This window comes from Temnothorax americanus, unplaced genomic scaffold, assembly GCF_048541705.1.
Source record: "Temnothorax americanus isolate GAGA-0224 unplaced genomic scaffold, ASM4854170v1 Scaffold24, whole genome shotgun sequence".
Classification (NCBI taxonomy): domain Eukaryota; kingdom Metazoa; phylum Arthropoda; class Insecta; order Hymenoptera; family Formicidae; genus Temnothorax; species Temnothorax americanus.
The window spans coordinates 2,195,918-2,222,883 of NW_027509381.1; the positions used below are offsets into that span (position 1 = coordinate 2,195,918).

The 26,966-nt window shown below is 43.9% G+C and overlaps 1 protein-coding gene and 1 long non-coding RNA gene across 5 annotated transcripts in view; one reads left to right on the forward strand and one right to left on the reverse strand.

Moving 5' to 3' along the window:
- The first annotated feature begins 1,143 nt into the window (after positions 1 to 1,143).
- The window catches only part of Beta-spec (spectrin beta chain), a 38,548-nt gene continuing 12,725 nt past the window's right edge, over positions 1,144 to 26,966 (forward strand). For all 4 annotated transcript variants that reach the window (XM_077408402.1, XM_077408404.1, XM_077408403.1 and 1 more), the window contains exons 1-7: positions 1,144 to 1,280; positions 19,332 to 19,520; positions 20,159 to 26,065; positions 26,153 to 26,244; positions 26,321 to 26,425; positions 26,613 to 26,755; positions 26,842 to 26,894. In XM_077408402.1, coding sequence (XP_077264528.1) covers positions 19,385 to 19,520; positions 20,159 to 26,065; positions 26,153 to 26,244; positions 26,321 to 26,425; positions 26,613 to 26,755; positions 26,842 to 26,894 — 6,436 coding nt within the window. In that variant the 5' untranslated portion in view covers positions 1,144 to 1,280; positions 19,332 to 19,384. The remainder of the gene's footprint in view (positions 1,281 to 19,331; positions 19,521 to 20,158; positions 26,066 to 26,152; positions 26,245 to 26,320; positions 26,426 to 26,612; positions 26,756 to 26,841; positions 26,895 to 26,966) is intronic.
- LOC143898685 (uncharacterized) lies at positions 11,461 to 14,531 on the reverse strand. Its single transcript, XR_013257275.1, has 3 exons — positions 14,164 to 14,531; positions 13,556 to 13,720; positions 11,461 to 11,737 (listed from the first exon to the last, which is right to left on the reverse strand). It is a non-coding gene; the product is annotated as an uncharacterized LOC143898685 (long non-coding RNA).

A 26,966-nucleotide genomic window follows, 5' to 3' on the forward strand; every position in this document is an offset into this window, starting at 1 on the left:
GGGGCCCACGCATCTGCATAATAACAGGGAGGGAAAAAGAAAGAGTCGAGACTCCTAACGAGCGCGACACGGACGATGGGGCGTGACCGCGGTCCGGAATACGGATTGATGATGTCATAAGCGATCGTGTATTCCTACGCCGGCCGGCGTAAGACGGCCGAGAGACTAGATGAGAATGCTCGCGATTGTCCGAGGAGCGACGGCGACGCCACGTTGATTTACATTCTCTCCCTTTACACGTGTAGTCGATAATCTTGTTTACATTATTTTATCCACACATCTTTATTTATTAAAAAAAATAATCGGAGCGATATTTTATCTCAAAATTCCTGAAAATGTTGATTCCTTATGAAATCTGTATAGTTGCGAAAAAAACAAAACTATAACAATTACTGGTAATATTTATTATAGTTTTGTGTACTTTTTTCGCAACTACAGTAGTCTCTCCGTAATTATTTTTTCCTTATCTTGACGATCTTTTATTCATTCCCTCCGAGATGTTCTTCGTCGCGCAAAGTTTTGCTTACGTATACATAGTACAAATTTAACGTTTATCTGCGAATGTATAGTTTATACAGACGAGTGTCTCATACTTTCGAAGTCAGTTTTAGATTTTATCTCGACATTACACACGTAAGTTACAATGCGCTAACGATGAGTCTGTAGAACCAAAATACGTATACATGCACAATCCTCAAAAAAGTTTTCTTTTTTTTTCAAAGAAACGTCTTTTGTTTGTTGAAAATAATGTTGCAATCTCGCAACGTTCTCTAAATCAATTAGAGAGACTAATTGATTGTGAGAACTTGAATTAAGACTAATGATTCTCTCTAATTGATCGTACATATCATAGAACGGTCGTGCTCTTCGCTCGTTATTATTTGTTTTCGAAATCACAGGTATCGGAGTTCGGAGTTTTATTCGATCGACACAGTATTGCAAAAGGTCTTGCTCCTGGAACCGAACTCCTCGATCCTTTCTTTTTTCCTTTTCGACGCCCAAAATCGCGCGCGCGCGCCTTCTTTAACATTTTTTCAATTTTCCGCGCTCGAGCGGGCGGCGCCGGCGCGGCGCGGCGCGGCGCTTTTTGCGCGAAGGGACTAGGCTGCGGCGGCGTAGGCGCGCGCCGCTCAGTCGGTTGCGCGCCGGTCGAGTGTGTGGACGGGCGGATCGGTGTTGTTGGATCGCGTTATTTGGTGTGGTATTTTGGTGTTACCGGGCCGGGACTTTTATGCGAGTTGCGAGGCGGGACGGTGTCCGCGGGGTGTTCTTACGCGAGGGTAAGTAATAAGCCCGACTTGTTTGCTCAGTCTCACCTTCCGCCGGCGTTTACGGCGGAAACGCCGGACGGTGCGCGTATCCGAGTCGCCGCCTCGACTCGGTGACGGGTGGATATCGGTGTCGGGATAAAAATGGCGTGCGCCGTCTCGGCTTCTCTCTCTCTCTCTCTCTCCACTCCGCTCTCTTTCTCCATACATAGTAGTAATAGTAGTATACTGGATATATATAGTACTACGGCCCGTCGGTGCCGGTGCGTCGCGACGGTGAGTCGCGCTGTCAATAACGATCGCGTCCCATCCGTGGAGATCGCGTCGCGACGGCAGCGGCGGCGGTGGCGACGGCGGCGCGGCGTCGTTATCGCGTCGTGTCGCCCACGGAGGCTGTAGGGCTCTACCGGCATTGATTGCCGTCGTCGTTGACGAAGAACGTGGCCCCCGCCGTGCTTGTCTCTATTGAATCGCGGCGTCGTCCGCAGCCGCCCTTTTCGCTCCCCCCCTTTTCCCGATTTCTCCCGCGGTCAGCGGTGCTCGTCGTTTAACCCTTCCCCCGCGCCGCGCGCGACGCCCCGATCCTCGCTCGATTGGTTTCGATCGGCGGCCGGTCGGCGGGTTTTTTCTCTCGCCCGTATCTCTCTCTCTCTCTCTCTCTCTCTTTCTTTCCCGACGTGGTTCGCCGTCGGTCGACTTTAATTTCCGCCGCGGTATCGAGGGCCGTCCCCTCCCCGCCGTCCGTCCGTCCGTCCGTCCGTTAGTTCGTCCCTCCCTCCCCGCCGCCGACGGTTTTGTTCACCTGTCAAGACGACCTATCTGCCGGTGACCCAATTTCCCGGCGCTTCCATTGAACGCGCCGAGCGCCGAGGAGCGGAATCGAACGTAACTCCGCACGCCCGCGCGCGAGTGTTAACGTTGTCGCTCGTATACGCGACGGGGAAACGGACGGTGGTACGTGTCGTGTCTTCTGGGTTTTTTTTTTCTTTTTCTTTTTCTTTTTTTTTTAATAATCCGTGCCGCGCGGCGACGCGAGTGCCCTGGAGCGAAGTAATCGCGGCCCCCCTCGGGGCCGCCAGCGCGTCATGTCAGCTTGGCTTTAAATTGATGTCAATGGGCGTGGAAGGGCAAATAAAGCGATCCCGCGCGACGATCGCTCGAGATAAACCTGTCCTTGTACCTGCCTGCTTGCTCGCAACTCGATCGCGGCGGCGCGGCGCGAGCAAATATAAACGTCTGGAGAGAGTCTCTCGAAAACTCGCGTGCATCTCGAGGGCGAGATTAGGTTTTGAACGGGGTTAAAGCGGAAGTTGAGTTTAACGGAGTAAACCTCTTTTCGATTCTCCTTGATATATCGATGCGCAGCGTTGTCGCGTTTTATCCCTACTTCCTATTGAGGTAGGCTGTTATGTAAGAATTATCAGAAACCATTACCGTGTCTCGCGCAGATAAAATTCAAGGATCGAGAGTTGAACGCGTGTCCCGAAGCCTCGTCGAAACTTGGCGAGATCTGACCGTCGGAGAGCGGAAGCTGAAAATCAGTCGAGTGTTGTGAATGATATGAAAATTGGCCGTTCTTTAGACTCAATAAAAAACATTCTTTCCGCATTCCCATATAGGATTTTACAATCGGCCCAATACTGGGCCAGTATTAGTTATACCGGCCCAATACTGGGCCAGTATTAGTTATACCGGCCCAGTATTGGGCCGATTGTAAAACCCTATATGGGTTCTCGAGGAAAATGCCTCCGGCCAGTGAAAAGCTACACGTTAAAAATTATAAAATGAAATCAATACTTTGAGTTATTTTTAACTGCCATGTGAGTTGAAATTTATTATTTTGACACAATACAGTATTATTTTAACTCCATTAGTTCAGTTAAATTAACGACATATCGAGTAGGAATAGTATGACGGCCCCTACAGAAATGGTTAAAAGTGATTCAACTTGAATATAAATTCGACTCTACGAATTTAACGGGTGTAAGTAAGCTTCCAACGAACAATATTTTTACATCCAAGTTTCAAATCTTGCAGCAACAAGCTCTCTCTTCTGCATACGGCACTTCTCACCGTTAAATATTAAAGGATTAAATTTAAACCAATACGTTGAGTTAAATAACATTTTGTTATTTTTAACTAGCACGCGTGTGTCGAAATTTATTATTTTAACGCAAAACAGCGTTATTTAAACTCCATTGTTTTAGTTAAATTAACGACATATTCTTTTGGTTAAAAATGACTCAAATTAAGTGTACAACTTGACGCCACGAATTCAACAGCGTTGCTCTAGGTGACGAGCGATTCAAAATATCTCATCTTCGAGCGTCATTCCTGCTACACGTAGCACGCTGCTTCAACTTCCACTCCGCTCCGGTTTGGAAAAGAAAAAAGAGAGAATAGCGGTTCCTTCCGTCGTTAACCCGGAATAAACTCGCGAATGAATGCCGACAATCGCGATGTCAACTCTAATACGATCTCGCGAAGCTGACCGATCACAATCTACGGCCGCTTCCGCGTCCAACAGCGCATCCTCTTCCGCCGCGTCGTGCTCGACGGAAGTGCGCGCGTGCGTTCGTTCGTTCGTTCGTTCGTTCGTTCGTTCGTTCGTTCGTTCCCTGGCCCCTCGCTCGCGAATGCGCGGGAGGAGGAGGAAGAAGTGTACACACTCGTGTCGTTTACGCGGTATGCGCTATTTCGGGAGCACACGCAACGACGTTAATCTGTCGAGGGAAGGCAGGCAGAGAGCGAGCTCCTCTCTCGCGAGAGGCAGAGCTCTCCCTCCCCTTCTCTACTCCGAGAAAGTTTCATACGCGATCCATCTTCCTCGCTTAATATTTTTCGATCGTGCTTTACGCACAGAAGCTTACCAATCGTCTCTGCGCCGCCTCTTGAATCGCGAGCGGTTTCGTCACCGGCGCCGAATCCAGAGCCGAGTCACTTAAATCGCGAATCGAAAAATGTTGAGGTCGGCGAATAAGCTTCGCGGTCGCGGAGTGTGCAACGCGAGTTCGTTCGATATGAACGTCGGCGGGTGCACGAAACAGATGGGCGAGGGGAATAACCCCGGAAAATTGAACTTCCGTTTCGGCCCCCCGTCCTTCCCGTGCACAACGGTCGTTAATTTTTCGCGGAAACAACGCTAATTTTCTTTTTTCCCTATGGGAGACTACGACTCGCGAGTGTCGCGTGTCGTTTGCTGTGGTTAATTTTAGAGACATGTGCGCGTGATTCCGCGTCTGTTATCTATAATATCTATTTACGTGAGAAAAAGGATGAGAAGAAGGATGAGAGGACGTCGAGCGGAGCGGATTTGTAGATCATATTTTTCGTATCCAGCCAATTGTATGGGATTTCTATGGGAGAACCGATCTGGCCGTGAATAATCGACGATCCATCGTATCACTGACCTTTGCATTTAAAGCACCGTGGTCCCGTCGACGCCCTCGATCGCAAGTGATTCCGATCAATTCAACCAAGCGTGCGGTGTTTACAGTTACGTCACGGCGTATGCCAGCGTCGAGCATACGTGTGTCTCCGGCATATATTAATAAATTAATGGTTGATAGTCCGTCGCATTGAGAACTTAATACGACATGTTATCGTTGTTTAACACGCCCCAGCTATGACACTCTTTTAGCATTCCGAATAATATTTCGATCGCAATTTGCAATCTTTAACCGATATCGGTGCTTAGGATTAATCTTTTCTATAGACGCGCTTGTGTGCGTTCCAGGCATTTTAATTTAAGTAGGAAGAATCGCGATTTTTGTGGAGAATTGGCGATTTGCTCAAGATTCATCTCAATACATTTTGATGGCATCGATATTCTGATGTCCCGAAGAATTTTTAGTGGCTTTTCCAAAAGATGATCATCGCTTGTGTTTAGATACTTAATTCGCGATTGGAAAGTCATTGACAACTAATATTGTTTTTGAAAAAAAAAAAAAAAAACGTATTTCACAATATTTCTTCAAATTAGCCGCCGCGAGAGAAACGTCGCTTTTCAACGTGATTTAACTGTTGCACTTTGTCGATAAAGAAAAAGAAAGAACTAATACGGCCTTGCGCAATGGATATTATCTATTCAAATTGAAGATGCTCCAAGTCTGTTTTTCCGACAAGCCGAACCGTACGCGACTGACGGCATAACGCATGTTCAGTCAGAGCGGCGCGAAGGCTGTACGGCGAGAATGACAATAATTACACGCTCAAGTCCTGTAACATATTTGCGCTTACCTCAGCGGTTACCTTGTGCGTATATGATGGTTATTATCCAGATATAATCGGCAGAGTGCGCGCGCCTCGAGATACGAGCTACTATACTCTCAGAAGCCAACCCGTTCACAAACTGCATTTTTCACAAATTTCTGATGAACTTTAATATTGGAGCCCAATTTTGGCACAAGATTAGTCTATTAGTCTTTGTCAATTTCTATTTTTATATTCGACAACGTTTTTGGCTAATGTCGTGACAATTTGATCATTGGTTTTGGTCAGATTAATCGTCAAGACTTTTTCGACCTTAAATACACGGAATGAGGGAGGTTCCAGGTTCGAACCCTGGCCGAAGTAATATTTTTCGCAATAGATTTAATTATTTAAATTTAATTAAATGAGATGCTTAAATATAAGTATCAAAGATTGCTTCGGTTTAAAAAGACCAAAACCCATGGTCGAAAAAGTCTTGACGATTAATCTGACCAAAACCAATGGTCGAATAGTCTTTCTCGTTTATTAATTATCGGCGAAACAAATACATATGATTTTCTGTTTGTCAATTTCCTCTGTTTTTTGTGTAGAGAAGAAGTTGATCGGTTTGTGTGGTTTCTGAGAGCCAACCGATATAATAACGCGTGTCTGTTCACGCTTGAACGCGAAAGTTACTTCACCGTGACACTTGCACGCCGGTCAAGCGACACGTAATCCGAATTTCCTGTTTTATTCTTTTCTTCTCGTTCATTCGCGGTATAATCGAGGGCATACTTAATTTCTAATTGTGATTGATATACAGCAAGAGGAAACTGTCAGAAATGCTGAACCATTACGTCACAAATTTTATTAAAAACTTTTCTCAAAAAGAGAAAGAAAGAAAAATAAATCCGAGCTTCTTATATATATATTAAAAAATTAAACATTTTTAAACCGCCAACATAAGTGCTGGTCTACAACTTTTGCTTTAAAGAGTATTTGAGCTCTAAGCCGTAAGAAATTGACCAATCACAATCGAATATTCTCCTCACATTCCATTGTGAATGGTAAATTTCTTACGGCTTAGAGCTTAAATATCCTTTAAAGCAAAGTTGTTGACCAAGCACTAACAGAGAAGATATTTAAATATTTAATTGAAATAAAATATTTAATGCAAAAACTTGGCGTTGCTAGACCTGCGGCTGAAATAAATGAATAAATATGATAAGCGTGTACGATACACGTGTGTCATGTTCAGGGTCTGAATTAAAAACATTTTTTTTTATCATCTTATATTCCAAGATCTAGCACAACGCCAAGTTTTTTTGCATTTAATATTTTTTTATTTTAATCTTTTGAAACGTTTGTCATATTTTCTTTCTTTAACACTTGTATACAACGTGTGTATTCTCACTTTGATATCTTTTGAAAATAATATTGTCGTCCGCACACATAATCGAATTGCTGCCTCTTTCGCTCTCTCGGTGCCCTCGTAAGCTTGCTCACGGTTACGAATCAGATATTTCTGTTTGTACTACTAATCGTTAGGATCTTATCTTGCCGAACGTCAAAACTCGCTCGCAATACGAAGACTATAGGAATTACATCTCCAATTCATTCGCGAATTTACTTCGGCGGAGATTCAGTTACGTTTAAGACATACACGCGGTACACCGATCTAATTCGAATCCCCGTTACATTAAAATACGTGCGTCGGATATTAGTAACAATCATGCGCAGCATTAAAATATACAAAGCTATGGGAAGAAAGCTTGGAGTTCTCTCTCTCGGCTGGACGATTCGTCCGCATAACGTGAATAGAAAATGTCACGCTCGTGAGAAATTGAGCTGGATGAACGTTTTCCCCCGAAGCGAATATAGCGATACGAGAAATATACGGGGGCACGGGAAGAAGGCAGGCCATACAAAATAGTATATTTAGCCGAAGTTTCCGAGAAGTTCGTTGCGTCTCGCGCGCGCGCGCGCGCGCGAATATCAGTACATCCTCCCGAATTAAGAGCGAGTAACTTAATCGAGCCGATGGACGACGCGTCGTAATATGCCGTTAATTAGACAGTTTAACTTTTTACTTCTGTGTGACGTCGCGTCGAGCGTGGCATGAAAATAGAAGCGCAATAAAATGTTTTGCATACGATACGTACAGTTGTGCGGAACACGAATGAAAGAGATCAAGGCAACGCGATATACATTAATGTTAACTCGCGAGCGCTATAGCGAGGTCGAACGTGATTCCTAACGTAGATACCCGATACCCTTTTCTGGGTCCTATGTGAAACACGTGCATATATATAATATAATATATACGTGCCTCGTAAAATGAAGAAGCGAGTTGCGTGATGTGCGAGCCCGACGAAATAATACGCTACGCGGGTGCCCTGGGGATCAATTAAAGGGAGCAGCGATTTCTTTATTCTTCTGGTATTCTACTTCTGGAATTATTTTGAGCGTCGCTGAAACAAACGCACCTGTCTTTGTCAAAACAAATTCACGCGTTTTAGGAAGATAAGGTATCGGGAAACAATCACGTGAAACTTATGTTACGCTTTTTATCGGCTCGTTCCTTTGATTTTTATAATAAAAATGAGAATAATGTGTAAATGAATGAGTAACGAAAGATGAATTTTTATGCATTTTTATACGGAAAAAATGCTAATTTAAAAGTAGGAAAATTATAATATTGCGATGTAATATTGATTAGAAATAAAAATAATACACTTCGGCGTTACGAAAATGAGAAAAATGTGTAATGAATGTGTGACGAAAGATGAACTTTATGCATCTTTATACAGCAAAAATACTAATTAAAAGTAGGAAAATATAATATTGCAATATGATGTTGGTTATAAATAAAAATAATCCATGACGCCGTTATATCATGATGTATACTAGCGAGAAAGTTAGCGCGATTCTTCTTTTTTTCTTTATATCGCGGTGTGATCGTCGCGATCGATGCTTTCTTCTCTTGTTTACACTACACGGGTCGATCCCGCGAGGCGTAAACCGCGCTTTCGAGGAAAATTATCGAACGCGAATAATCTAATCTCTCTCGCTTTACTTTCAGAGCGGAAAATGCCGCGAGACCGACGCCTCGGAAGAGATCACGTTAAACTCGCGATGTACTTAAACCTAGTTACGCTCTTCTTCTCTTTCCGTGTGTGCGTGCCGTACTTATATACGTATCGTGCGTGCACTCGTATCTTTCTTTTTATAGATGAGGGGCGGAGGAGGAGGAGGAGAAGAAGGAAGCGTTCGCTTTGTCAACTCGCGAGGGAGAGATATACCTGTGTCTCTGATATCGATTACTTTAATAAGCCGCGCGCTTCCGTTTACGGAAAGGGGGTTCGACGCAACCTAGTTTCCAGATTACCGCAGCCAGATTACGCGCAGCCTCGTTCGCGAGACGACGGAGTACAATACATCATCATGCGGAGTGCGAAACGTAAACGCGAAATGTTAGATAATCGATGACGCTCGGCTTGCATCCTTCCTACGAGAGAAAGAGGGATGAGCTTCGGATTGTCAACTCGCTTATGTGTTATTGAGTATTTCGTATAGAGCAGGGAACAATGCAAATATTTAAGCGGAGAAAGTTACATTTTTATTATTTTATTGTATGCTTGAAACCTAACGCGTAGAAAACATTAATTCTACTATTTTATAAGCTTTTGAGCGTTAATTCTTCTATCTATTTAAGAAGACGTTATTGATATTGCAGCGACATTTTTTGTTTTAAATTTAAACAAGAGAGATCTATTCTTAAAGCTTTATAGTTTACTGTAAATCGCCCCGCGTTATCGCTATTCGTAGACTTAAGAATCATATTATAATATGAATTGTAAATTGTACTATGAATAATGGTAATTACATTTGTAACTATTTAGAATGGAAGGGTGAGTTATTTATTTAAATTTAAGGAAGAAAATATCTTATGTAAGAGAATGTCGAAATCATTTTTTTAAAGCACGCGACAGATAGTAAACAATCATTCTCTCCTTTTTGCCGTTATAATTACACCTATGTAGAACTTGTTAAGTGCTGCGTTAAACAGGATTGATTATTGTTTTGGCATACCTAAGTCATCACTAGGGGCTCATTTTTTCGCGGGTGCGTCGACGCACGATAGTAAATCATCATCCAGGCGCCAGCCTAACTGTACCTTCTTACTTTTCCACGAACGTCATTCCACTTCCCAGGATTGCGCAATCGCGCCAGGCGTTTTACAGTTTCGATTGTCCGGTAATAACCAGAAACGTCGATCGAGATACCGTTACGAATCTTTTGTTGTTGACTGGACACGTCCGTGCACATCAGAATCATCATCAGACGGATTACGGAGTTTGTGCCGGATTTGTGAAGATTCCCCTCTCGTTAAGGATGTTAAGGCTGTCGAACATGTTAATAACGACTGGTGCGACAGAGTGAATAGCGTTAGAGTTTGCATCTCGGGACTCTAAACTCTAAAGCGACATTCCGTCCACGTATTTAAAACGTTTCGAACAAGTTGCCCGACGGGCAGATTAGCGCAAATGCGGATGTGACGTAGTCCCGTGTACAGTAACAACCGTCGGCTCTCCGTCTAGAAATAGGGACTTTCAGCCAACGTCTCTTCGTATAATTCCAGTTGAAATATCGTTTTTTTTTTGCGTAGTTTGCACGGTGATATTTGTCATCGCACGCATATATTAGAAATTATTAATTTTTTGGAGTTTTATCAACGTGATTTGCAAAGCGAATCTGGTCTCACAAAATATTAAACCGTCAAATATTGAGTTTGGTGTCTTGAAATTGCTTTACATTTCATTAGAATTATTGCGTTACGAGAGATATAAAATTATGAAAAAGTGAGACAGCAGTTGAGAGGTTTCTTTCACGTAATTTATATTTTTAATCAATTGGCACGTAAAAAGAACTCAACTGTTAATTGCATGTAATCTGTTCCAGACTTATATGTTTTTTAATGTATTGTGTGTTCTATTGTTATTGTCTTTTTATAAAGACTTCAAAATTTATCGGTATAAGGTGCATGACAATTTTAAAATTGATCACTTTTACGCGCAAAGAAATCAGTAAAAGTAAACTTTGAATCGAACTTTTGAATCCAAAACGAGTAATCAAACCGAGAACGTTACTAATTAGCCGACTTTAACCAGCTTGTTTTTCTGCATCGTGCAAATTGCGCTAATTAATACGCGACTGAGTACCAAGTTCCTCAATCGTCGCTTATACGAGCTATTGTGTTTAAATAGGCGTAAGGATCGATTTCCTTAGATCAATTGGATCTTGTTGACGTAACACGATTTGTTGATCGCTTGTCGGCACGAGCGCGGACGACGAAACGGAACGTACGAATTACTGAAAATTGCGCTGACGTCGCTCGGCCGCAAGTTCCGTGCGCCACGGACAGGAATTGTGCTCGAGGACGATATATCCGCGATTCGACCCGATTCGCCGCTCCATTTCCGCGACTTAATCGTTACGTAATGCAACAGCTGAGGCGAAGATTTGCTCAGATTTCTGCGAGTAACTACCGACGTGTGAAGCCCTTATGTATGAAACCGTGACGAATTGCAATTTAATCTGATGCGAAAATCTTCAGAATGCTGGAAAAATGTCGAGATGTGAATAATGGGACTTGAGTACAGAGCGAGACGTGCATGTCGTTGAGATGTTACATTATTTGTCAGCCGCTTGGCCGCTTGGCGAGCGCCATGCTGAATGCCTTTGACAGTACGCAATCTCCCTCGTTGATATTATTCGTCTAATGCAGCAACGTGTGCTATTTATAATAATCTATTGTATACGTATCGTCGAAGATACAGCGTGTGATTAAGCCTTCGGGGCTGCTTTTGAACCGTTTCACTTTTTACATCGATTGTTAATATTTATTTTTTGAATATTTATTTATTTTCGCTGACAACAAACAGAATTTTTATCTATTTCACTTTTTACATCGATTGTTAATCGCTTTCCTGAATATTTATTTATTTCTGCTGAGAACAACAGTTTTTTAATATGAACCGTCTTATACGCTTAAACTTTAAACTAATCAGGGAGATGAGTAATTAGGTGGTGAGGTTAGCGCTGGTACAGAAGGCGATTTCATTCGCAATTGACAAATTAATTCGCAGTGGCACATCGATGCTAGCTCCAAGTACTCGGAATGCGGAATTTCTATTCTGCTCTTGTATCTGTCCGTCTCACGCGTTCGCGGATATTTATAACGTCCAAAGCGGCGATTCTTTTGTTCAATAACGGGTCTGTAATAAGAACAACGAGGGGTTCGGTGAGTCAGCGCGCTTCTCGGGGGGGGGGGGGGGGGGTCTTGGGTGATGACACGCGACGGAATGCCGCGATCGCTCGCGAGATTATTCTGGGGAAAGCCGCGACATGTGTCAACAGTTTTGACTTAATTAACATAAAGTCAAGTCGCGTTCTTTACCACTGACGACGAACGACGATTCTCCGCCGGCCGAAGGAGGAGCAAATCGGGTCATCGTAAGGACATTCACCCCGGGCGGTTCCTCTGAATCCCCGCCCCGTTAATTTTATTCTCCGAGCAGTTACTCTCTAGAGCAATCACACTTTTTTTTATATTTCTTTATTTTTTTTTTGCTCGAATTAGGGCCGTAAATACGTATCTGGTTAAGCAGATGATCAGATGTTCGATTCATTGAAAGCGAATGTGCGGATTGATTTTACCAAAGCACGGCGTGCAAAGTTTATCGAAATTATATATAGACGCAGTTAAAATAAGAAGAATGCTTTGTGTGTGTGTTATTTTCGGATACTTCGTAGCCGCGGTATAGGAGTGAATTCAAAATTGCACTGTGTGCAAGTTACTTTTAGCTCTGAACGATTAATATAACGTGAGAAATATAAGTAACGAATGCATTTACCGCTATCGTTGTAACTCCTAACAATTATAAGTAAAGAACACCGAGACAAATCATTGCTGCATTACATTAATCTTACACTAAAGCTAAATTAATTTGATTTACACGCGATTTACACCGCTTTCTTGAGAATTTAACAGCACGAAACAGTAATATTAATAATTAGACTTTCTTCCAAAACGCATGTGTGTAACAATTAAATGTAAAAAAAAAAAAAAAAAAAACGTACGTTAATCTGTCAAAGGCATAGTAAGGGCCAATCGCGTGAGGCTGGAACGAATCGGACATCACGTCGGATGTGACGGTCCGTAAAGTTCAAATCAAGAGCATCGACTCTCGAAATCTCGTTAACGGGATGGGAGCTCGCAGCTTCGGGGCAGAGGGGGGAGCACGTTGCCGGGAAAACTGGGTCATCGTAAGGGCGTTTACCCGCTTCACACCTCTCCGCGATTCTTCTCTCCCCGGTGCTGATAAAAGGCTGGCTGCCTATTGCGGCAGGGAATCAGGGAATCGTTTTGAAGAGTACAATCGCTCAAATCGCTGTGTAACGGCGATTCCTCGCGATTGTGACTCCTATACGTCGTCTATATACACAACCGTGATTTTAGTTCCCCAAGACCCGACCCACGATGGCGCGAGTTCGTCGGGCGATAAACGTCCGAACGATTTCGAGCGCATTGAAGCGACTGGGAGTAATTGCCCAAGTGGCTGTTAAACTTGCTATCGCACATTTCGTCGATTTTTTAAAATGGTCTTCAAGCTGATATAGACGGAGAAACCTTCTTGGGAGAGATCCGGCTGGAAGAAATCAAACTAAACCTGTAAATCATATATGTGAATCAAATTAATCTCGCTGGTTATAATGTGAGGCACGACGTCGATTTGTTTCTGCAGTAATGATTTTTCTCGGTGTTCTAATTGTAATTGTTAAGAATTATGTATTTGGATGCGAGCGGTAAATAATGACGCGCGTTCCCACAATGCATTCGTTATTTATATTTCTCATGCTTGTGCGCGTTACTATCGTTATTACGAGTTATATCTGTTATAATTAAAACTTGAACAAATTCTGCTAATATATAAAATACCGTTACTGATATTGCACGATCGCGGTGGCTTCTCTTCGCACGACATACGGGACGTAGGTCGGATAACTCAAAGGATATTGAGAGTGGCACTTACTCTCTCATTTCACCCTGAATGCAGTATCATTGACGATTAAAGCTTGGCTCCCTCTCGAGAGACGTGGGGGAAATCTCGCGTTCGGAGTGATAAATTGTCGCGGTCGGAGCGAGCTAGAGGAAATATGATTTCGAGCAGCTCAGGATAGAAGTTCCAGGGTTAACCCTTATAAACAAACAAACAAACAAATAAATATATAAATACAAATACAAATATATATATTAATATATTTCTTAAATAAATAGGTATTTCTAAAATAAATAATGTTCTGAGCCTTCTCATTCAGCTGAAAAAGAAGGGCCAGAGACTCTTTACAGATGTGCAAAGCCGCGCGCGTTTTCAGTTCGAACTAATAAAGAAGAGTAGGTACACGGAGCATCGAAAAGTATTTGCATATATGCAAAGTTGCACACTTAAGGGTTAATGATTCGCAAAACGCAGGGGTATCACCTGCCCTCTCCACCTTATGCAGGTGCTCTCGACGGCGTGTGTACGCCGCGGACACCGGCGCCACGGTGACTCCGGTGGAAAATCAATAATCCTGGCTCTGTATGTCCCCCGCGTGTGCCTGGGTGTGTGCGTGCGTGCGCTCCGTGCGTTCATCTTACCTTCGGCGTTGCGACGAGACGGTGCGGTGCGGTGGTTCGCTATATATCGGATCCTTTTGCGGTGGAGAGAAGGCGCGTCGAACCCCGGGCCACAAAAGCGCGATTTGATCCGCATTAAATGACGAATCGACGAAACGCCGCGCCGCGCCGCCCCGCCGTGTATCCTCTCGTCTTGGCGCGGCCTAAAGATAGACCAACTGACGGCGAAGAGGTCGACGTTACGCTTATCTGTATACGCGATTTCGCCATGCCACGACAAAATATAATCGTTGAGGTCGCGACACTGCGTAAATAAATTCTTTGTAAACTCCAGTTGGTAATTTTACACATAAGCTAATTTGACGATAGAGATGATGAATACACGAAGAATTTTATGTTAAAATTTGCCCTGAAATCATATGGTGGTTGTGGGACAACATGTACCACCAAGAATTTTATGTGCGAGCTATTCTGATTAATATCTACCATAATAAAAAATATTAATATATATCTATATATTACATTTAAAATATAAAATATGTTTGATTAATTTTACTAAAATACATCTAGGAAATTTCAATAATTTTTCAAAATTTACCAATCTGCTTGGTAATTTTTATCACGTTGTTTGTAAAATGTCTTGTATATTTAAAAAATTCCTTGGTTGCCAAGTTGTAGTGAATTTAAAGGTAAAATATAACAAAAAATTCTCCGTGTATTAGAGATGTGAATTTTAGGATGCCTATGTAGATTTGGAACGAGAATATAGCTAATTATAAACAGTCAAACGCTGCTGCGTGGACGCTATCGATTTTGTGTTTTCGTGGTATATATTAAGGATTACACGTCTACGCTGTTTTACAAATGAATATTTAGGCGAGGCATTTGACCTCTTCGCAAGAATGAATTTAAACTATGGGTGATTATATGTGGTCTAATTCGTTTTTCAAGAGTTTCTCGAAAAAAACGACAAGCCGAGAGATTTCGAGAGACAATGTATACGTGACAAATTTAGGCCATATACGTATCCGTTATCGAGAGAATTGAAGACAACTTTCTGCTTGCATGAGAGAAAGCTTTAAAGCGTGCTGAATGTATTTAAACAACAGGATCCTGCTTTTACGAGGCACCCGAAGCAATGCGGGGGAACTCGCATATAGAGTGCATATAAAGACCGGCGCTGTTCTCGTCTCGGCGCACAATGAGCTTCTTGTTTTCCATTTTCGCTTCTTACTTTACCGTACTTTATCGACTTCAACAGAGAGCTCTTCGCGATGGCGCATACACGCACTAGACGAAATTGTTAGAAAAAACGCTATTAATCTTTGCACTTTCTATCTCAATTTATGATATACAACTTCAAAGGAGAGATTCTTTTAGAAAAAAAGAAAGCACTTTTAGACATATTGCCCGCGTTATTAAAAATACTAATGTTACCGTAATTGCTAACGGGTAAATTTACGGTACAATAAATAGTCGCTGCAGCATGTAAAGTCTACGTTTGTTAAAAAACTTGGTGAGGAAGGGTACTGTTATTTTATTATTTTTTATTTTAAATAGAAATTGTTTCTCAAGCGCCTGCAGGTTTGCATGTATTATATTTGATATATTAATTTATTTCAATTAATTAATTTTAAATTGTTTAATAATTATTTAATTATTAATTGATTTATTATAAATTAAATTAAGTTTGATTAAAATTAATTAATGAACTAATCAATTACTTATTTTTATCATAAGAATAAAAAAATATTTAAAAATTGTCCGTGATGTGTGTGTATATAAACTCTTTCAGAAAAAGGAGGTTTCGGGATTACGTCCCCCATACTGCCTCTTCCGAAGAAGTGTTAGAAAGTGCCAGTAAACTTAACCTTCCTCTATTATCGTGTCATTCACTTTGTGATTCATCTCAACCCCGCCCACTGGATACGAAAGGCATTAATCTGTACGTACGTTCCCACTACGCCGGCCGTTAAGTATGACGGCACTCGCGTAATTGCTCTTAATTCAACGTAAATGACTGTCCAGACATTTAAGAATGCCATTCATACCCGCGTTCTCCAGGCTTTCAACATCGTCGCTCGTGGTGAACGCGTCGATTTCGTCGCGGAGCGATCGATCTCGCTTCGCATCGGCATTATTAACGAATTCGAGAAAGGATTAGACGTGCGAAAAGACTTGCATCGCTTTTGTCTCTATTTCTTTCTTTCCTTCTTCAGATGTAATAATCGATGTAATGCAATTCGGCAGAGATGTAATAACGTCGTGACAGCAAGCGATATAAATTTCATTTGCGTTTTTATATGCGCGACGATAACGCCTCGAGGACGCTCTCGTTGATTGAAAATGCCAAACAGTTACGTACAGTTACGTAATGGATGTAATAAAAATTGCGACGCTGTAAGAAAAAAACGTGTAAGAATGTAAGATGTATCCAAGTATGAGCCGTATGAATTTTTACACACTTGTCGTGTAATTTCGTGAACACAGCGCGTCTTTAATTCCAGTAGGGTGACGTAATCGTGTTTGCGTCCGATGCGTTTTGCCGCGAAGCTCTCGGCGAAGCTACTCTTCTCAGTTTGTCGTTTTCATCATTAGACACCCATATCTGTTTACTTCGGTTTTCCTTGAGCTTCTCGCGCGCCCGAACGTCCGCGACCTGCCGCGTATTACTTACCTGTGACATTTGGTTCGTCAAAGAAAAACAGAAAAGCCGATATCGCGCTCGCTCGTGCAGCTGCAGATGCAACTGTCTGCCGCGTTATCGGAACTAATTGGTACACATCGTTCGCGACGGATCGTCGTAAATTAGACAACGCGGTTAATCAGGCGTCATTCTTCGTTATGACGTTCTCTTTTAACGTTGAATCATGTTGGCGATGCTGCTCATTTGCGCGAGTTTAGGAAGAACGCGATTAATGCTTATTTACACAGAGTATTCGTTTTTGCTTATATATTTTTACTTCCTCTTTTTCATTAACATATATACATATTAATTATAATATGAAAGGAGATGCAGAAAACATTTTTTGATCTGATACCTTTAATTATAGATCTAGAAATAATTTTCTCTTTCTGCCACAAAAACTTAGCATGCATTTAAATTTTGAATTATCGGACACGTGCTACTGTATTTCGCATATTTCATTCTGCAATGTTGTAAAAATAGCATGCAGAATTATGCGGACAGAAGGAGTAAACGTCGTGTGACTTATAATGAACATATACACACTTTAGTTATAAATCGCTTTGTACCTATTATCCGTGTCATTTTACATAATTTTTCTACGGTGATATTAGGCTATTCAGATAGATTATTTAATATATTTACCACTTTAGTGTAAATCTAACATTTCCAGACTTTGGATACTCTATGCAAACCTTTTCAATGACATAAAGAAGAAGTATAAAGACAAATGATTGAATCCGTTTTTTTATCGACCTTCGTTTCTTTATATCTAAGTAAATGTAAGACGTTTAAAGTCTGCTTGGCACTTGCTCCATCAAGTTTATCCCGTATATGCAAGTTTCCGCGTCGCAGGTCGACGTTACGCCAATGCCGCGGCGCGAGCGTCTACCTTCCCGTTAAGTCACCCTCCTGCGGGGCCCGGTGCGACGCCGTTGCCGGCGATGTGTATTTCGCGTGTGTGACATCATTCGCGTGATGTAATCGTCGGCGCGGCGAGCGAGGCGGCCGCGTCTCCCACGCGGAGACGAGTGCGGCAACGCTATCTATTAAATGAACGCACGTATACTTAGAGACATGTACTCCGCGGGCGTTAACAGAACGTTGCCATCGTCTTGATATCCGGCGACTCCGATAGCAAACTCGGCGATTAGAGCGATGTAATTAGCTGGCGAGAGAGACTGATTTCAGAAACGCGAGCATACGAGTAATAAAAGTGGAAAGAAAAGAGAGATGAATTTTCGCTAGAAACCGACGATTGCGATACAATACGTTCTTTACAAACTTTTTTTTATATACCATGTTGAGCGTATAGAATTTTAATTAGTGTCTCGCAATAAACAATACGATTAGAAAGGAGCTGATTCTCGATATATGTAAATATAAAATAAACGGAAAATATATATAGAAGTAACATAGACACTCGGTTATCGCGGGACACCCTGTATATAACGCGACCCGTGGGTGTCGATTTAAGGAAATATATGACTTATTAAATGCTCTAACAATAGACCTGACGCGGAGAATCAGATTTACTACGATTAATCCATATAGTACAGGCGCTGAAGTTTATTTATTGCAGAGCGCTTCTCAAAACCGACTTATCAGTATTTACCTTCAGATACCAAAGATACAAATTTTTATGACGTGAAAACCAAATATCTATATACGTTGTACGTTGCACGGGTCGAGCTGTAACGCCGAGTGTTGAAGAAAAGCAACGTGTACGAGAGGTGTCTCAGAGACCAGCGAAGCGCATTGGAAGAAAAAGAAGATAAATGAAAGACCTACATTACGCGTGCATGGGCGTGTGTGCGCAATCGTGCACTATTATCGATAGAATAGTGTTGCGTAACATTAATCACCCTCGAAGTCCCTACTATTTATCCAATTATTAATCGTTAGACCCGCCGTGCAAGAAGATAAGATTACTCTGCAATTCTTATCTGTACGAAGATTGACTTGACGTGACAGCGCGCTGACTAGCTTGCCAAGAAACGTACCGTGGCATCGCGTTGTTTGCCATTACACCGCGTGGGCAGCAAAAGGAAGAAATTCTTATGATTATTACCATGCACGTCCCCGTTTGCATTTTATGCGTGGTTTGCGCTTCCTAGGCGTGCAGGTCTTAGATATTCTTCAGCGCTTAATATTCTTTACATCTAAAGTATAAAGAATATGTATAAAGAATCGCGGAAAATATATTTTAGCATTTGGAACAAGGGTTTGGGAAACGTGGTACCGCGTACGAAACGAATGGAGACGTGATTTTATAAAGATTTATAAATATTATATGGAGGGGTAAAAAAGCTACAGTGGTGTAAGTCAAATTTTTTAAGATATTGGCTTACACCCTATGGCTTTTACCCCTCTATATATTTAAAAATAAATTTATAAAATATATTTTTTATTTACGTATTATGAGACGAAAAGAAAGAGGAAAAATATATAAATTGTTTTTACAAGTTCCTCGCGTTAATGAATTTATGGTAATTGTTTTCAGGTGCACCCTTTTTAAGGGTTCGGCAGAAGTGAGCTGTTGGTCTGATTGACAAAATGACGACCGACATCTCGGTGGTGCGCGGGGGTTGGGACCCCACGCTACAACAAGAGATTGTCGACGAGTACGAATACGACGGGGGAAACTCGAGTTCGAGACTCTTCGAACGCTCACGTATCAAGGCACTAGCTGGTACGAAACTGTCGATTTTCTTCTTCAATTGCTTCATTCATGTATACTTTATCACAATTATCTTTCATGTCTTTTACAATTATCATTCTTTTTTTGCGAAAGACGATAGTGCGATTTGTTTTCATTGATTCTATAATGAGTGCATTAAAGCTCGGCTTCGTCATAACATTCTGTAATAATGACGAATGGTGATAGTGGGACATTGCATTGCTTTTAGAGAATTACGGTTGGGATTATCAAACAACCACATCCTTTTGATAATCGTTTTAAAAATTCGATAACTTCATGAGTTTTTAGCAGTTGCTTCTCAGATTAGATTGAAAGTGGTCGAGATGTATAGCTAACGTTGAACGTATATTGAACATTATAGAAAATTAAACTTACTAAGCATAATTGAATAGAATAATGTTGATTATTTGTGTAAGTGAGAAATAAATATCAGAATCGCAGATCGTTAACTTTAAGAATGAGTTACGATAAAGTCGTGCTCGATCTTCGAGGTAAAGAAACTCTACGTTAATTATTTAAAACTTATCTCTTAATTTTTAATTTAGTTATTATTGAATGATATACTAGACAATTTAGCTATATCTAAAATCAGTTTTAAAGTTAGCACGTTTTGTGATCTTTTTCACCAGGTGAGCGTGAATTAGTCCAAAAGAAGACTTTCCAGAAATGGGTCAACTCCCACTTAGTCCGATGTTCGTGCCGAATCGGCGATCTGTACGTCGATCTGCGAGACGGCAAGATGTTGATAAGGCTGTTGGAGATTTTGTCGGGTGAGCGTCTACCGCGCCCGACCAAGGGCAAGATGCGCATCCACTGCCTGGAAAACGTGGAGAAGGCGCTGCAGTTTTTGCGCGAGCAAAGGGTACACCTGGAGAACATGGGGTCCCACGATATCGTCGACGGAAATCCGCGTCTTAGCCTGGGTCTCATCTGGACGATAATCCTACGATTCCAGATTCAGGACATCACGATTGAAGAGACCGACAATCAGGAGACCAAATCCGCCAAGGACGCGTTATTATTGTGGTGTCAGATGAAGACCGCGGGTTATCACAACGTGAACGTAAGAAATTTCACGACGTCGTGGCGGGACGGTTTGGCGTTCAACGCGATCATACATAAGCACCGTCCGGATCTGATTCAGTTCGACAAGCTTTCCAAGTCGAACGCGATCTACAATCTCAACAATGCCTTTAACGTCGCGGAGGACAAGCTTGGGCTCACGAAGCTACTGGATGCCGAGGATATCTTTGTCGATCATCCGGATGAAAAGTCCATCATAACGTACGTTGTCACGTATTATCACTATTTCTCGAAGATGAAACAAGAAACCGTGCAAGGTAAAAGGATCGGCAAAGTAGTCGGTATCGCGATGGAGAACGACCGTATGATACACGAATACGAGAGTCTCACCAGCGATCTGTTGCGCTGGATTGAAGCCACGATAGAGGCCCTCGGTGATCGCAGGTTCGCGAATTCCCTGGTAGGCGTTCAATCGCAACTTTCGCAGTTCTCGAATTATCGCACGGTAGAAAAACCGCCCAAGTTTGTGGAAAAAGGTAATCTCGAGGTGTTATTGTTTACTCTACAATCGAAGATGCGCGCAAATAATCAGAAGCCCTATACGCCCAAAGAGGGCAAAATGATATCGGACATCAACAAGGCATGGGAGAGACTGGAGAAGGCTGAACACGAACGGGAATTGGCCCTGCGCGAAGAACTGATTCGACAAGAGAAGTTGGAGCAGTTAGCAGCCAGATTTAACCGGAAGGCTAGCATGCGCGAGACATGGTTGTCAGAGAATCAGCGATTGGTATCGCAGGATAACTTCGGTTTCGATCTCGCTGCCGTAGAAGCCGCCGCGAAGAAGCACGAAGCTATAGAGACTGATATCTTTGCCTACGAGGAACGTGTGCAGGCCGTCATGGCGGTCTCGCAGGAGCTTGAGGCGGAGAACTATCACGACATTGAGCGTATCAACGCTCGCAAGGACAACGTGCTGCGACTGTGGAACTATCTTCTGGAATTGTTACGCGCTAGGCGGATGCGGCTGGAACTCTCCTTGCAGCTGCAGCAGAACTTCCAGGAAATGTTATACATATTGGACAGCATGGAGGAGATCAAGCTGCGACTGTTGACGGATGATTATGGCAAACATCTGATGGGCGTGGAGGATCTGTTGCAAAAGCACTCTCTCGTCGAAGCAGATATCAATGTGCTTGGCGAAAGAGTCAAGGCCGTCGTTCAGCAGAGCCAGAGATTCCTAGAGCATGGAGAAGGCTATCGACCGTGTGATCCGGCCATCATCGTCGAGCGCGTGCAACAATTGGAGAACGCGTACGCCGAGTTGGTGCGGTTAGCGATCGAGCGTCGTACCAGGCTCGAGGAATCTCGGAAACTCTGGCAATTCTATTGGGACATGGCCGACGAGGAGAATTGGATAAAGGAGAAGGAACAGATCGTATCCACGGGCGACATCGGTCATGACTTGACCACCATCAACCTACTGCTGTCCAAGCACAAAGCATTGGAGAACGAGATACAGTCGCACGAGCCGCAGTTGATGTCGGTCGCAGCGGTCGGCGACGAGCTAGTCCGGCAACAACACTTCGGCTCCGATCGTATTCAGGAGAGACTTCAGGAGATTCTCGCTATGTGGAATCATCTGCTCGATTTGGCGGCTTTCAGGAGAAAGCGTCTCGTAGAAGCGGTAGACTATCATCAGCTTTTCGCAGACGCGGATGACATAGACATTTGGATGTTGGACACTTTGCGACTCGTCTCGTCGGAGGATGTCGGCAGAGACGAGGCAAATGTGCAGTCGTTGTTGAAGAAGCACAAAGACGTAACGGACGAGCTTAAGAATTATGCCACGACTATTGACCAACTTCATCAACAGGCATCCACATTGGGCGAGCAGGACGCCAAATCGCCGGAGGTTCTGGAGAGACTGACCTCGATAGACAACAGGTACAAGGAGCTCCTCGAGCTGGCCAAATTGCGTAAGCAAAGACTGCTGGATGCGCTGTCGTTGTACAAGGTATTCAGCGAGACCGACGGAGTCGAACAATGGATCGGCGAGAAGAACAGGATGCTGGACACGATGGTGCCCGCCAAGGATATCGAGGACGTCGAGATCATGAAGCACCGCTACAACGGTTTCGAGAAGGAGATGAATGCGAACGCATCTCGCGTCGCCGTGGTTAATCAGCTGGCCAGGCAGTTGCTGCACGTCGAACATCCGAATTCGGAACAGATAATCGCGCGACAGAACGAGCTGAACCAGAAGTGGGCCGAGCTGCGCGAGAAAGCGGAGGGCAAGCGCGAGGAATTGAACTCTGCGCACGGCGTGCAGACGTTCCACATCGAGTGTCGCGAGACCGTGTCCTGGATCGAGGACAAAAAGCGAATTCTACAGCAGACCGACAGCTTGGAGATGGATTTGACCGGCGTGATGACGCTGCAGCGCAGATTGAGCGGCATGGAACGCGATTTGGCGGCTATTCAGGCCAAATTAGACGCTCTGGAGAAGGAGGCGGAAATCATACAGAAGGAACATCCGGAAGAGGCTGCGGTTATACGCGAGAGAATCTCACAGATTCATTTGATTTGGGAGCAGTTGACGCAGATGCTGAAAGAGCGCGATGCCAAGCTCGAGGAGGCTGGAGATCTGCACCGATTCCTGCGCGACCTCGATCACTTCCAGGCATGGCTCACGAAAACGCAGACCGACGTTGCCAGCGAGGACACTCCGACCAGTCTCGCCGATGCCGAGAAGCTGCTTACGCAGCATCAGAACATAAAGGAGGAGATCGACAATTACACCGACGATTACCAGAAGATGATGGAGTATGGCGAGCGGCTGACAGCGGAGGCCGGCGATGGCGACACCCAATATATGTTCCTGCGCGAGAGACTGAATGCGCTGAAGATGGGCTGGGAAGAGTTGCATCAGATGTGGGTGAATCGTCAGAACTTGCTATCCAACTCCTTGAATCTACAGGTGTTTGATCGAGACGCGCGTCAAGCGGAGGTACTTTTATCGCAGCAAGAACACATTCTCACCAAAGACGAGACGCCGGCGAACTTTGAACAAGCGGAACACATGATCAAGCGACACGAGGCCTTTATGACCACCATGGACGCCAACGACGAGAAAATCAATTCGGTCGTGCAGTTTGCCGGACGTTTGGTCGATGAGGGACACTTCGCGTCTGATAAGGTGAAGAAGAAGGCCGAGAACATCAACGAGCGTCGGCGGATCAATCGCGAGAAGGCCAATCTACTTATGGAGAAACTCAAGGACCAGCTTCAATTGCAGATGTTCCTGCAAGATTGCGAGGAACTCGGCGAATGGGTGCAGGAGAAACATATCACTGCTCAGGACGAGACATACAGAAGCGCAAAGACCATTCACAGCAAATGGACGCGTCACCAGGCGTTCGAAGCAGAAATCGCCAGCAACAAAGACCGCCTGCAGCAGTTGCAGCAAGCCGCGGACGAGTTGATTCAACAAAAACCGGATCTGGCCGAAATTATCAAACCGAAGGTAGCCGAATTGGCGGAACAATTCGTCGATCTGGAGACCATGACTCACGATAAGGGCGAACGATTGTTTGACTCGAACCGCGAGGTTTTGATACACCAGACTTGTGACGACATTGATTCCTGGATGAACGAATTAGAGAAGCAAATAGAAAGCACCGATACCGGTTCCGATCTGGCATCCGTGAACATACTGATGCAGAAGCAACAGATGATCGAGACTCAAATGGCGGTGAAAGCGAAACAAGTTACCGAGCTGGACAAACAGGCGGAACATTTGCAACGCACAGTACCCGATGATAAAATGGAGGAGATCAAGTTCAAGAAGGAGAAAGTCGCTCAGAGATTTGCTCAGCTCAAGGCGCCGCTCATCGATCGTCAACGGCATCTTGAGAAGAAGAAAGAGGCCTTCCAATTTCGACGCGACGTCGAGGATGAGAAACTGTGGATCGCGGAGAAGATGCCGCAGGCAACTAGCAACGAGTATGGAACTTCGCTATTTAACGTTCACATGTTGAAGAAGAAGAATCAGTCGTTGCGCACGGAAATCGAGAATCACGAGCCAAGGATCAACTTAGTGTGTAATAACGGGCAAAAGTTGATTGACGAGGGACACGAGGACAGTCCCGAGTTCCGGAAATTGATATCCGAGTTAACGGAGAAGTGGCGCGAGCTGAAGGATGCGGTTGACGATAGAAACAAACATTTACTGCAGAACGAGAAAGCGCAGCAATACTTCTTCGACGCTACCGAGGCCGAATCATGGATGAGCGAACAGGAACTGTACATGATGGTCGAGGATCGCGGTAAGGACGAGATCTCTGCACAGAATCTGATGAAGAAGCACGAGTCGCTTGAGCACGCGGTCGAGGATTACGCGGAGACGATTCGTCAGCTAGGCGAGACCGCTAGGCAGCTAATAAACGATCAGCATCCGTTGGCCGATCAGATCGCCGTGAAACAGTCGCAGGTGGACAAGTTGTATGCCGGCCTGAAGGATCTGGCGGGCGAGCGACGCGCCAAACTGGAAGAGGCACTCCAATTGTTCATGCTGAACCGAGAAGTCGACGATCTCGAGCAATGGATCCAGGAGAGAGAATTAGTTGCCGGTAGCCATGAGTTGGGCCAGGATTACGATCACGTGACGCTACTGTGGGAGAGATTCAAGGAGTTCGCGCGCGACACCGCGGCGATCGGTACCGAGCGAGTGAACGCCGTGAATGAAATCGCCGATTCTCTCATCGCCACCGGTCATTCCGATGCAGCGACGATCGCCGAGTGGAAGGACGGTTTGAACGAGGTCTGGCAGGATCTGCTCGAACTGATCGAGACGCGCACGCAGATGCTGGTGGCCAGTCGCGAGTTACACAAATTCTTCCACGACTGCAAGGACGTTCTCGGCAGAATCCTGGAGAAACAAAATGCCATGTCTGACGAATTGGGTCGCGACGCTGGCTCAGTGTCCGCTCTCCAACGTAAACACGCCAACTTTATTCAGGACCTGTCCACGTTGCAGAATCAGGTGACGCAGATCGAGGAGGAGTCCGCCAAACTGCAGGCGAGCTACGCGGGCGACAAAGCGCGAGAGATCACGAATCGCGAGGCCGAGGTCGTAGCGGCGTGGAACAATTTGCAATCGTTGTGCGAGGGTAGACGAGCCAAGTTGGAGGACACCGGCGATCTCTTCCGATTCTTCAACATGGTCAGGACCCTGATGATCTGGATGGACGACGTTGTGCGCCAGATGAACACGTCCGAGAAACCACGCGACGTCGCCGGCGTCGAATTGCTGATGAACAACCATCAGAGCTTGAAGGCGGAGATCGATGCCAGGGAGGATAATCTAATGGCGTGCATTAATCTCGGAAAGGATCTATTAGCTAGGAATCATTACGCCAGCGCGCAGATAAAGGAGAAATTAGCGGCGTTGACCGATCACAGGAATGCACTGTTACACCGATGGGAGGAACGTTGGGAGAACTTGCAACTCAGTAAGTTGCACTTGCTGTTCGAATTTGTAATCTCGCATACTTGTATGATTATATTGTATTTAATACTTGCTTTGCTTGTGTTTGCAGTTTTGGAAGTTTATCAGTTTGCCCGAGATGCGGCAGTTGCTGAAGCATGGTTAATCGCTCAAGAGCCGTATCTTATGAGCCAGGAGCTTGGTGTAAGTAGTTACATTGGAGCGCAAATACGAATTTATGTAATCGAATCTTGTTTGAAAAATTTACCATTTTCCACAGCATACTATCGACGAAGTTGAGAATTTAATCAAGAAACACGAGGCTTTCGAAAAATCGGCAGCTGCACAAGAAGAAAGGTTTAGTGCCTTGCACCGACTTACTACTGTAAGTAGTTTCACAGGAAATATATGACTGAATAACATTGTAATCGAAAAGCTCGTAAAATACTGAAATACTTTTTATTGTGTCATATATCGTTTAAACTCGTACATTTTCTGCGATAAAACGTATATTTCTGTCTCCCTCGTGTATCACGAGTGTATAGAAATAAAGTTTTTGTTTTTTACTGCAGTTCGAATTGAAAGAACTAAAACGACGAGAACAAGAAAGAGAGGAAGAAGAAAGACGCAAGAAGGAGGAAGCGGCAGCGGCGGAGGCTGCACGTTTGGCCAAAGCGACACCCGTTACTAGTCCAGATGAACCACCTAGCGAAAGGTAATGCATAAATATTTTTCGCGCAATCTATGCCAACTGCGTTATATATCGTGAATGAATTCATGAATGAATTTTCTTTATTGTAGAGCTGAGACTGATGGGGCAACAAGTGGAGAACGCGGAGAGGACGAAGGACACGGTAATATAATTACACATAATGGATATGTTTTGGGTTTTACTAATCGAAACTGTGACTTTTCTCGGTACTTAC